Here is a 13,214-nt window from a genome sequence, read left to right on the forward strand (position 1 = left end):
TGTTGGGGGGGGGGGGGGTATATGGCCCTTTTATTTGATCAATGTCAGTGTTATATATTGTTCATGGAAGGAGGTCCACTATCTCCTCATAGTTCCAAATGCAAAGTGATCCCACCCTAGGTTCCATATGCACTTGGTTGGGGATTAAGGATGAATGTTCATAATTCCTAACCGAATGTATTTTGTTCCTTCAGTTGAGTATGGCATACACGATCCCATCATTTCGAGCTTGGGGTGTTGCATTTTGGACTTCTTCAGGTGGACTAGAAAGTTTGTCCACTTTGGTGTTGCTTATTTTCTTCATGATTCAGGTGGTGTGAAATCATTACTCTTTGGCTACAGGTTGGTATCCAATCAAAAGTATATATATAATTCACATCTTCATGTTTGGTTAAGTACAGCATCATCACAACTGAGTAGACTGTTGTACAATTGTTCTTTTGTACCAAAAGGTAAAAAATATTAGCAAGTAAGAGTAAGTGTACATTATAAGCATTAAAACTGATATATATAGATGTGCATATGTTATCTTTTGGTATTTGTACTAAAATATTATGAGAAACTGTATTTGGCAAATTTAAGTTTTTATACAAAGTGTTTTTTTTTCCCATTTAGAGTCACAATTTATAAAATGAAGCATTATAATTATTGAGAAGTATTGGAATTAATATAATAGTCGTGCTTTCCAAAACTTAGAAATAAGCAAAAGAAAATGGAGCTTAGGAACTATTTGTCTTTGAATTTTATATATATTTTACTGAAACACTGAGCATGGTAATTGCTTTGCCATTTTTTTCATGAATGATGATTTTTGAACTTTACCTATTTGTAATTTAAATTAGAAAATTTTGAAAATAATAATGTTTTCTTCATCAATATTAACGTGGCTATTTTTCCCTGTATCTTTTGTACCTTCAGGAAAGTGCAGGTGTAACTTAATTCTGTTACTTTAGAGATGTGCTTACCTAAAAAAAGTCAAAAAGTGTTGAAGAACGTAGTTTGAATTTCTGAAGCTGTGTTCATTCATTCATTTGAAACAGAACATCAGGAAGTTTTGACAAAGTTTGGTTGATAATGGTTTTGTGTTATTAAATACATGTATTGTAAGTTTTTGCTGTTACATTACATTATAATCTTTATTTTTTATCCATCTAGATAAGCAAATTGATTAAAATTACACTATCTCTACAAAATGACAGTTTTATCATTATGTTCGTTTTGCTACAATACGATATATGAAGTGTAACTTAGTATGGAACAGTAAAGGGTGACGTACCTTATTGCATTTTTTTTTTAAAATTACAACTTTGTCAGATTGATTCTCTCTTAACTCTTTTGATAAGTTTCAATTAAATAATCTTTATTTTTGATATAGAATATAGGTTAGCAGATAAGTATACTCCTTTAAGTGTGAAATTATAGTTTATAAATGAGTTTATTTGGTATTAAAAGCTCTAGTGTTTATCATTAGATTTTGAATTATCTGTAAATTTCTTACAAGCATTTCTCTATGGATAACACCTTAATGCATTGTAATACTGTTATAGTTGTTCTTACTTGCAACTCTTGCTGCCAGGGGTCTAAAAGTTTCAGGGTATTGTCCATTATACTAGTCTGTTATCTTGTTGCTATTAGCACTAGAAATCAGTGTGATTTTAAATATGAAAAAATTGTTTAAGGTCTTGGGTGTGATAAAATGATTTCATTTAAGTATTCAGTGAAATTACCTAAATGTTTTTTGGTTTTTTCAAGTAATCTGATGATGGTTCATTGTAGTACGGCATGCTACTAAAGTTTTCAAAATTTTTATGATATATATGTATAAAGCATATAAAAACTAATTTTCAGCTGTTAATGAAGGATTGTTATAGAAATTGTGGAAACAAAGAACTCTTGTAAAAGAATGGCTTCCGAATACAATAACATGGTCCAGTAAACAAGGCATATTATACATCAACAAAAATATGTAAATATTGTAATACAGATGCATGTATGCTGTATATAATAAAACTGGACTTATGTGAAAGGAGGTGGGGTTACTGTATTATCACAAGTTGAAGTATTGTACGATTTCAGAATTGTTCTTGGTTTTCTTCATTTTATTTTCTGTATTATCAAGTAATTTAGTTGAAATCACTACCTTATCAATAAGTAGTATGTACATATTATTTCTTCATTTGTTTTTGACAATTGAATTTATTCATGTTTTAAACTTGTCTTTTTGTGGAGCAAATTATGATATGTAAAAAAAATAATAGAAATAAAGTTATCATGGTAAAATCTATTTAAACCAATATGATTGTTTAATGTCTTAAAAGAATTTCAACATCTTAAAACATATTTGTAAGTGTAAGCTATATGAGGAAACATATACCACAAGTCATATTACTGTGAGCCACAATTTGACAACCTTTGTTCTAGAAGGATGAGAATTTTCTGTGGCAATGCTTATTTTGAGATCAGTACAGGTGTTGTGAGAAACATATGGTGTGTGTGTATGTGTCATATATGTATATATATATATATATATATATATATGCAAGAAAGACAGTGCTACTAACAAAGATTGTTTGGTTGAAGCAAACTGTCAGTTGGTTTTAAATTAGTGATGATGTATGCTTATTAGTAGAGTGCATTTATATTACATGAAACATACTACAGTTATATGCTCAGTCTGATTGACACATTAGAACCATTATGTACAGATTCATACAGTATTTATATTTCAAATCATTTAACACATGCACAGATTGCTCATTGATAAATTATTTTTTTTGTAAATACTTCCATGAATATTGACATTCTCTTTATTCCAGGGTCTTAAGTAGGTCTCAAACCTCCAACATCATAGTTTTGCATGACTGAAGCAAATAACCACATTATTTTAGTGTTGTTTTCTAATTAATTTTCATCCTAGAATGTGTTTCAAAGGTATGTCAAATATGTATTTCTTGTTTCTACTCAGTTTAATTCTTAGTGTTACCAAAAACCTTTTTTATGGTTACAGATCTGCCAGTTTTTGGAGGTTTATATACAGAAAGATAATATGGCAGGTAGTCGAAGTCATTCATTTAAAGTGGTATTGCTGGGAGAAGGATGTGTTGGCAAAACATCACTAGTTTTGCGTTATGTGGAAAACAAGTTCAATGACAAACATTTCAGTACACTTCAGGTATGCTACTGTGTAAACAACATATTAATTTTATTCATATGTCTACGTACTGTCCATGAAGTTGGTTTTGAGTGCAAGTGGTTATGGGGATCTTCTGTGCCTGGAGGATATGTTGCCCTCATATTGGTGGAGGGCTGTTGTTGCATAATGATTATATCATGTACTAACACATTTCACTTTATAACGCATGTCTTAGGTGGGAGATATCTCTAAGGCTTTTGGTATGTGCAAAATATTAAACATACATGCAAGCAATCGCTATTGTATGCAGAGAAGTAAGTAGCTATTAGAAATACATTTAGGGTATGGAAAATGTTAATGTTAGCAGGGATAGAATTTGTCAGAACTTTTGAGGTATGGCAGTCAGCTTTTAAAACTCAGAATTATTAGACTGTGAGAGGTTGAAACTGCAGTAGAGTACCTGTTCATAAATGTATAAAGGAACTAGATGTAAATGAGATACTTTATATGTCTTATTTAGAATTTGGTACTCTATTTGCAATTAATGTTTTTTTTAGGCACTAATTAATGAATCAAGCACAAAGGATATATTTCTGTATTACAGCACACATGTTTATTTAATTTTAATGACATAATATTAACTTTAGTTTTCAAGAAAGAAACCTTGGTTTGTGCTAAAATTGTCATTATTATTTTATTTTTTCTAAGACAATAATACAAGATTTTCATTTTACAGGCATCATTCCTGAATAAAAAATTGAACATTGCAGGGAAGCGAGTTAGTCTGGCTATTTGGGTAAGAATAGCATTTTGTCAGCTGTATAGCATTGTTTATCATATTTTTCAAGTTTTCATGGTTTTATTCTAGTGTTAATTTGATTTGACCATATTAAAAGAAATGACTATTGAAATATGCTTACTGTGGTAAGAAATTGTGATGAAAGTAGACTGAAGTTCAAAAGGTTTTTTTTCTTCAGTTGATTAACAATATATCAAAAATTAAAGGATTATCAAAGGTTTATTTAGCGATGCCACAAGTTCTGAAAATAATATTGCATGTTTCAATTTAAATATGGTAATTTCTGATTCCATGCTAGAGTTTGAAACTAACTTTTTTACCTGTTGGCAAATGTAATGTTACTTACAAAATATCAGTGAAAAATAAAAGTTGTGCTCCCTTAGTACAATAGTTCTCAAACTTTTTAAACAGAGTCCCCCTTCCTTTCATTATTGTCATTTGAAGCTCTATCTCATAGACATGCATGTACATATTAGAGCTGGCAGATTAGTGGAATTTGCTCATTGATTATTCTCGTATGGAACTTGGATAGTTGGAATAATCAAAAATAGTAATAACAGAAAACACTTATTTTGATTAGTTGATAATTTCATTGACTTTTATTGATTTAATCATAAGATCATTTTAACTGGTTATTTTACCTGACACTAATTATGTTATTGATACTCATACTTATCATTTATATTGAATGACTCTGTATATGGGCTCATTTTGACTGACTTTGTAACCATCATGAAACTCTGTACTATAACCTTTAAGTACTGAGTGTTTATTCAAGAAATTAGTTAAGTTTTTAGTCAATATTATGTGTGTAGTATGCAAAAAAAATTTTTTTTTAAATACGTTTACTAAAGATTTGTCTGTGAATATGTGAAGACTTTACTGAGTTAGTCTGTGTGAAAGGTGATTTTCATGCTGAGAATAAAAATATTCTTATCTTACAGTATTCATATTTTATTTGCATAATCTTCAAATTCATAATTGAATATCAAAACTTTTTAGATGAAACTTGATACTTTATATCTTATTTTCTTTTCACTTACAACAAATGTAGCAAAGACAGTGAAACAAAATATTGAAAAATATGAAATAAAATGTTAAGACAAATTTGAAACTGAAACAGGAAATAGTCAATTTGCTTTACAGAAAATAATGTAGTATAGTGCATCATTTGATAGATTGAAATTTTAACTTTCTATTGATATTATAAATAGTATAGTATAAAACATCAGAAAGAACTATTGGCAATTTATGAAAGGTTGTGACAAGTGGTTCTGATTTTCTTGTTTATGACTTCATAAAAAAAATAAGATTGAAGACCATAAAAAATTTTGCTTTCCTTAGTAAAAGATATATTTCAATAAGTAACTTATATTAAATTCTGTACTTCTTGGAGGGGAGATAAATACATTAGAGAAGATGGAAGACAGAGAGAGCAAATGTCACAATTCTCATATTTCCTTATAAAATTAAAAACTGAAAACTTGTACAGTATTAAAATTTTATTTATTAACTGTGTTTTGATGCCAAGTTTATTCATATACAATAATAATAAAATAGTTTAAATAAATTTTGAATGTAACTTTGTAAAAGGCTGTGACATGCACACGCTGACCTACATGAAGTAAAGGTGTTAAATGTAACAGTAAGTTAACCACAGTGGGAGAACTTAGTATGAACAAGCAGTCTACTTACTATCACATAACAGCTATCTCAAGCTGGTCTAGTGAAGCTTAAATAATGTTTTTTCATATATGTTTATCATCCAATCTAACAAGTTTCTAAATTTTGCATTTTAATAACTTTTTAAAAAAATATATAACAATTAAAAAAATACGGGTATACGAAAAGAAAAAAAGAATTTTAAGAATTACCAAAGTAAACAGGCCTATTTGTACTTGAGAATGTACTTCAATAAACCTATTTTTTCCACACTACATTAGTTGTCCAGAAACTAATTCTTGTTCTTTCAAAGATGGATGTTTTAACACAAGGAATATAACAGGCACTAGAATAGAACGTCCAAAAATTCCTTGTAATGTAAATGGCTTTCTAGTTAAACTGTTAATAGGTTAAACAAATTCCATTACTGCTCAAAACAGTGACTTTAGGGAACACATTTCAAGATTTCTCTGCAAGTTACAAGTGGCAAAATAAACAATCATCAGATTCATGTAGTTCAGAAACTACACTTTCTGTTTGTTATAAACATATCCAATAGCAATGTTGGAGAGAATTATAAACATGTCTTGAAAGAGAGAGAGAGAACTTGTCCTATGGGTGTCAAACATTTAGTGACATCTTAGTAAAGCAAGAAGATTAGAAATTCAAATTTTTATTCTTGATTGTCAATATATTTAGTATGATTTTATAGTTAATTGGACATTCTTAATCCTACGGCAGCATAGAAATGAAAAGTAAAATTGGAAATTTGTAGTGGAGATGCATCATGTGACACAAGGAAGTGAAGATTGAGAATATATTTGAATATTTGCTTTTGAAATTAAGAAATTAAAACCCAGATTATGTGAAAATTTGTATTATAAACTGTTTTGATACCAAGCCTATTGACATACATTGATAGTTGAGTAGTATAATTAAATTTTGAAACACATACTTTGGCATGCTTGTATCTAGAGGTATATTGTTAAAAAACTATTATGATAAATAAGCTATACTATCATTAAATATTAAAGGTAGTGCATCACAGGCTCTAACAGACATGCATGTTAGTATACAGTAATGTAAGTTTTACATGATATATACTTACCTATTAGTAAAGGTGTGTATGGTATTTTTATATATTTTTCACGAACCTTCTCATTGCTTTCCCCCCTCCAAGATACATTCAACACAATCGGGGAGGGTGGGGGGGGGTTACCCCAGTTTGAGAACCATTATCTAAGTGGATATAAATGATGTGGATATGAATTGCCAAGTAATGTCACATTTTAAGTTTTATATTTTTTAATGTGCTATCAAATTTTAGGTCTATATGTATGATAATTATATTTCATAATATTTCAGATTTGTTAACTTGCTCTTTCACAGTATCTGAAGTTGTTTCCCTGAAAGGGGCCAAAGGCCGTCTGGAGGGGTCACATGTTTTAACCACTTGCATCACAATACAGTAGTGTGTTGTCAGTCAGTAGACACTAAAATAACATCACATAAGAGACACTTAACATTGAAATTAGTACTGTCATGATGTCAGTAAAACTTGCGCATGCCGCGAATCACTGGAAGAATTATGCACTCTATAGGCCACAATGCAGCATGACATGAACTTCAAAAGCAAGAAATAAAAATATTTATTACTTTTAATTTTGGTTTTATTTACTCTTGAAACAGAACACTTTTAGGGACTCTGCAGAAGTACATTTAGTATTAAATATGTTCATATATTTCACATAAGATTTTATTGTATAAACTGGAGTATACAAATATCAATCAGGCTTACTCCACTTGCTGTTTGTGTATTCACAGTAGATTTTGTTTTATAGATGAAACATGTGAATTCTTGAAAATAATATTACGCAAATATATGGCCATTTATGTGCTCCATATAGTCATTTAATTTTTGGGGGGATTTGTTTGTTTCTTTCGCAGGATACAGCTGGTCAAGAGAGATTTCATGCCCTTGGTCCTATTTACTATAGAGATAGTAATGGTGCAATTTTAGTGTATGATGTAACAGATGAAGATTCATTCCAAAAGGTGAATTTTAGTGTGATTTTAATATTTTGTATAAAAAATAATTTGTTTTTACAAACATTTTTTAGAACTTTTTCAGTGTGTGTGAAGATGAAGATAAATTTGTAATAGTGACTGTGTGTTTTGTTCAGAATATTAGGTTATGATATTTATTGTAAGAGAAGCTTTACAACTTAAAGTTCTAGAGTCAAGCAATAGAAAAGGATAATATTACTCAGTTTACAGTAGAAACTTTCATATTTTGGAGTATGATAAAATAATTTTATATTTAAAAAGACTTAGTATTATTATGATTTTTAAGTGAACAACACTATTTCATATTGTACTTAGGTTTGTGTGAAATAAAGTGACAGTTTAAGTTGATATCAGAGTTAGTTTGAGCTTTTTTCTTCCAAAAATATTATTAGTTTTAAAAAAACATTTTATTTACACATGAAAGATTTGTTTAAATATATGAATACTGTTTTAGATTTAAGCTTAAACTAAGCACCAACATTACTGAAGACTATTAGTTCATTCGCTTGTGGGCTGAGGGTGGCCCAGTTATTAGCATGCCAGACTGTGGGTCTCAGATTCCATGGTTCACTGTTATGGCAAAGGATAAAATACATCATGCTCTGCACTTTAGGTTGTTGGGTGTGTGCATTATAAAAATTATGATCAAATACCACTATTCATTTTGACAAGAGTTGGTAATGGGTTGAGATAATTAACTCCCTTCCCTCTAATCTGTCGCTTCAAAATTAGGGATAGCTAGTGCAGATAGTCCTTGAGTAGGTTTTTGTTAAATTTGACAAACAAACAATTTCTTCTTAACTGTTTATTTACTTAAAAAATTAGAATGTTTATCATTACCAAATATGGATTTTATATTGAACTTTTAGAAAAATGGTAAATTAATTAAATATGTGAGCATGGGATAAAAATTAAATTGATCATAAGATATCTTGTTTTAGGAGAAGCATCAGCAAATCTAGCTTGTTGATATTATTTTTTTATATTTTGCTGAACAGTACAAATGAAGTCATTAATGACAGTTTTTGAGTTTGAATGAAATTAAGTTTGTGATGTACCAACAATTAATAAAATAGTTCACCAGGTACGTTTTTGAAATTTAAGTGGACAGGTATAATTTTATCATGCATTGTCAATAGTTTAGTTCCAGTGTATTTTATACTATTTGTATGTATAAATTATATATAATAATTGTTGCAAAAGTACAGAATTATTTTACATCTGCAAGACATTTTATTCAGTAGTTCCAATTACACTGTGACTGTAAAACAAAATTGTTCTAACTTGTATGCTGAGGATATTCTTGTTATCTAATCAGATATTTGTATAAGGAAACACACTTTTTAAAAACAGGTAAAATGTTTTTACATCTAAGTGTCAGATTTTTTGATTTTGAATTAATTTAGTTTACTAATTTGACTTCAAAAGATACTCTTATTTTGAATGTATCTCATATTGTTTTTATGTGAAGTGTCGATGCCACCATCAAAAGCTTGTGATCATATATATGATGGAAAATTTAAAATACACTATAAACTCTGTTTGGAATAACCTTTAACAAAAGTTCTTGGTTATGCTTCAGAGTAGCTAATTTTATTAAATATTCTCTTCCACTGTGAGTTAAAGATTTTCAAAACACTTGAACACTCAAGTATAAATACTTTTTCCAGTGCACCAGATAAGCTTTTGACATAATGACTATTTTACTTCCTGAAATAAACTACAATGCTGTAAATGGAAATTTGATACTGAAGACTTGCATATTTTGAAATTTCAGTGACTTTTTTGTCATCCAGCACCTCTGGATACGAATAGGTAAAAGTGTGCATGTCATGACCTTTATACAGAGATACATTCACAATTTAAATGAACTTCTTTATTATTAATGTAGGTCAAAAAACGTGGCACCAAAATATTCACTATACATGAATGATATACGTACAACTGAATAGATGCATATTCGGTATGCACAATTTTCATTTCTAGTTCATTTCTCGTATCTAAAAAAATGGGAAATTACATGGGTATGCATCTTATCTGGAACACTTTTTTTGCTTTTTTTTACTCTGCATTCTTTCATTTAAAGCAAACTTTTATTATGCGAAATGTTCTAGATATTTTTTGAAAAAATACATAATTCAAGTGCCTGATCAGTTGTAACTTTAATTCTGATTGAATTCCATTTAAATTTCCATGTTGTGAGTTATACATGGTAACTTTGCTGTTTCACTTAACTCTTTCAGCATGGGCTTGATCCCTGGGACTGACCTCGCAACCATTTTGTGCTTGTTATACAAAGTAACTTGTCTTGGCTGTGTTATAGTAGACTAGTATTTTGTAAAATATGGTTACATTTCAATTATTATACATTATACATGTATATAGATTATTGCTATTTTTAAATAAATTCTTAAACTTATTTTTCTTTAAACATAAAACTGAAAATAAAGAAGTAAAGCAAAAAATTATCTCTTCTAGTTACAACCTTTGTACTAGGTTGCTGCTTGACGTAAGTTGATAACCCTTTAAAAATTTTGTACAAGGATATGAAACAAAGTATTTTTTAGGTTTTATATATATATATACATTTGAATAACTAAAAAATCATAAATTACTTCATCAGTATCATAGTATTCTGCTATAATTTATCAAGTTTAGTAACTACGATGTATTTTAGTCCAAAAAAATATGAAATTTTGAACAGACTAAAGACACACCCTACCTCCTTGAAATCTTGGTTCAAAAGAAAGAAATGGCATCCAAGCCCATTAAAATGGCTGAGAAAGCCATTAGGGTGACATTCTGAACTTCCGGTTGGCTATTCATGTCATATATAGAAGTAAGTGTATACAAGGAAGCATTTCCAAAAATGGAAAGAGGTGGGCAGGGTGCCACTGTGTTTGATTTATTACATGAGCAATAATCTTAATAAACGGAAAAGATAAGGTTTTTATTTTATATTCTAGCTTGCCATTATCAATAATTTGAGTTTCTAATTCGTACAAAACTATAGACTTAGTATTTTGACTTCACAAACATCTAATTTGAACCAGTGCTGCATTCAACATACCATCATGACACACAAAATCGATGTTTACCTGTGTTTTTTTAATATTTACTTTTAAATTCAGAAATTGAGTAATATATAGTACTAAAATTTGAATTATAATCTACAGTATGGCATAAGTTCATGAAATAGTAGTTCAATAAAATTTTGAATGTGAATCAACAAACAAGATGACATGGCCTTTCACCCGTCTCGAAAGGGTAAAATCAACCAATCCTCCATGTGGCATGTTTATCAGTAAATTTGAGAAGCAGTCTTTGTGAAAGTAATCAGACTTGTCCTTCATATGATTTTATATCTTGAGGCATTATACAGGAAATTTTGGAAAATATTTATTAGTTTTTTGTTGGAAATTTTTTTTATCAAAGTAAAATAATTTTATCTAATTATTGTTTGTTACTGCATGATGATATTAGAGTAAGACTTCAGCTTCACATTACTTTTTACACTTTTACTCTCCTTTCAAGTTTAATTCATCAGGATATTTTACTGACATGTCTGTATGTTTTATGAAAAAACTTAAAAAGTAACTTAATGAATGAAGCTTTAAATCTTAATGTTTAACTAAAAAGGACTAGGAATGGCTACTTATTGTTAATTTTACAAGGTTTCAACATTCTTAAAACTAATCATAATGCTGATAACTTTTTCAAAAAGTAATCTTTATTCCATAATCATAAAAAGTTGTTTTCAGAAATGTAACCTTAACTATCAAAAAAAAAGAAAAAGTGAACATCTGTCCAAAATATCTGAAGGTTGCGAATTGACACAAATGTTCCTCTGTAACTACTTTTCCCATTGGCGAAGTAGTTTGAATTTTTTGATATATGTGAATGATCATATTAGGAATATATAATGTGTAGCTGTAGTACCTCAGCTTTCAAATGAAAGTGTGCTTATTTGTTGACTAGTACCTGTTTGGATACATTCTTACATTGTGTCAGTGAAAGCTCATGAAAATTGGTCATTTGTCTTCCACAGAGTAAAAAAAAAATTATTCATGGTCAAGTTGATTCTAGTCATAAGTTTTTTGAGAGATTGAAAGAAATTTGGAATGATAACCCTAAAATTATCATTACATGAACAGCAATTAGACAGAAAACATTGATACCTTGGGAATTTTTGTTTTTCATCCAACAATCAACTGGGAATATACATTGGATCTTGGTGGATAGTGACACAGTTATTATTCTACTATTTGGACTACTATTCAATATTTTTGTTTTATAAATTGTACTTGTACACCAAAATCATCCCCCAAAAGGCAGTTCCTGAACCTCGGTAGCATTCAGCACATTTCTTTTTCTTATCACAAAAGTTGTTTTGAATGTACTTGTAAGCTATGTTTAATTAGTTAGTTCTTACAGTCATAATGTTGAGTCATAATGATGATGAGAAACAGCTTTATTTGAACATAACCTTTGATGGTTTGTGTATTTTTATACTCTTCCATATCTAGGTGAAAACATGGGTAAAAGAGCTTCGTAAGATGTTGGGAAATGATGTGTGTCTTTGTATTGCTGGTAATAAAATAGATCTTGAAAAAGACAGGGCAGTTTCTTTGGAGGAAGCAGATTCGTAAGTTTGAATTACTTTTACTCTCAAAGTGTTATGTAATCATGATTTTACTTTCAGCTAGAATGTTCAGTATCAACTCAGAAGTGAACCATAGAAACATGCATTATTTAATATTTTGAGTTTATTGAGTTACTCTGTTTTGGTGATGCTTTATAATTATGAAAAGAGGTGTACAAATCAGACATTAAGAAGAAGTCTTTCATAGTTTAAAACTAAAATGAATTAGAGCTTTTAAAAGAATATTTTGTTTGAAATTGTTGAAAGATATTGGACTAGTTCTTCAGCTGTAGAGGTTATTAATGTTGGAACATAAATTGCAACCTTACTTTTGATGCCAAGGCAACAATTATCAAGCAGACCCTTTGAGATGGATTCCTGTAAGTGATGAGGGGACCTCCCAGGGAAGGTTCTGTATCTTCACTTTACCTCCTCTGGGATCCAAACATCCACCCACATGTTTACAGTGCATGGCATCCTGTGAAAGGGAGGAGAGTATCCTGGTGGTTGAGAGGTGTCATTGATGGGCCAGTTTATATTGGTGGTACTTTAACACATCACTTTGGCCTTGAATTCCTGTAGATGGGTGGCCTTAGGGTGGTTCCCTCAGGGTCAGTTGGCTAGTCCTGTTAGACTAAGATCAACTAAGTACCAGTGTTGGATATCCTCAATGGGTGTTGTGAACATTGTGTCTGATGCTGGTGTTTAGGTATAGTGCCCACAAAACCCTGGCATCATTACAGTGCTCTATTTTAGCATTCTAGTGCATCCTCTTATAGGACTCCATGATGGATGGGGTCAGTGGGCACTTAAGTTTCTCCATTTTTATGGATCCTGCTCCCAGTGATCCCAAAAAAAACATTGATAGGAAAGTGACTATGTTTGGAAGACTCTGAGCAGCAGTCACCACC

The 13,214-nt window shown here is 30.0% G+C and overlaps 1 protein-coding gene across 3 annotated transcripts in view; it reads left to right on the plus strand.

Moving 5' to 3' along the window:
* Window positions 1–13,214, plus strand: part of LOC106458293 (ras-related protein Rab-21-like) — a 41,065-nt gene that overhangs the window by 5,124 nt on the left and 22,727 nt on the right. For all 3 annotated transcript variants that reach the window (XM_013917789.2, XM_013917788.2, XM_022384461.1), the window contains exons 2-5: window positions 3,008–3,172; window positions 3,870–3,929; window positions 7,542–7,649; window positions 12,188–12,306. In XM_013917789.2, the coding sequence (XP_013773243.1) occupies window positions 3,047–3,172; window positions 3,870–3,929; window positions 7,542–7,649; window positions 12,188–12,306 (413 nt within the window). In that variant the 5' untranslated portion in view covers window positions 3,008–3,046. The remainder of the gene's footprint in view (window positions 1–3,007; window positions 3,173–3,869; window positions 3,930–7,541; window positions 7,650–12,187; window positions 12,307–13,214) is intronic.

The sequence above is a fragment of the Limulus polyphemus genome, unplaced genomic scaffold (assembly GCF_000517525.1).
Source record: "Limulus polyphemus unplaced genomic scaffold, Limulus_polyphemus-2.1.2 Scaffold440, whole genome shotgun sequence".
Taxonomy (NCBI): Eukaryota; Metazoa; Arthropoda; class Merostomata; order Xiphosura; family Limulidae; genus Limulus; species Limulus polyphemus.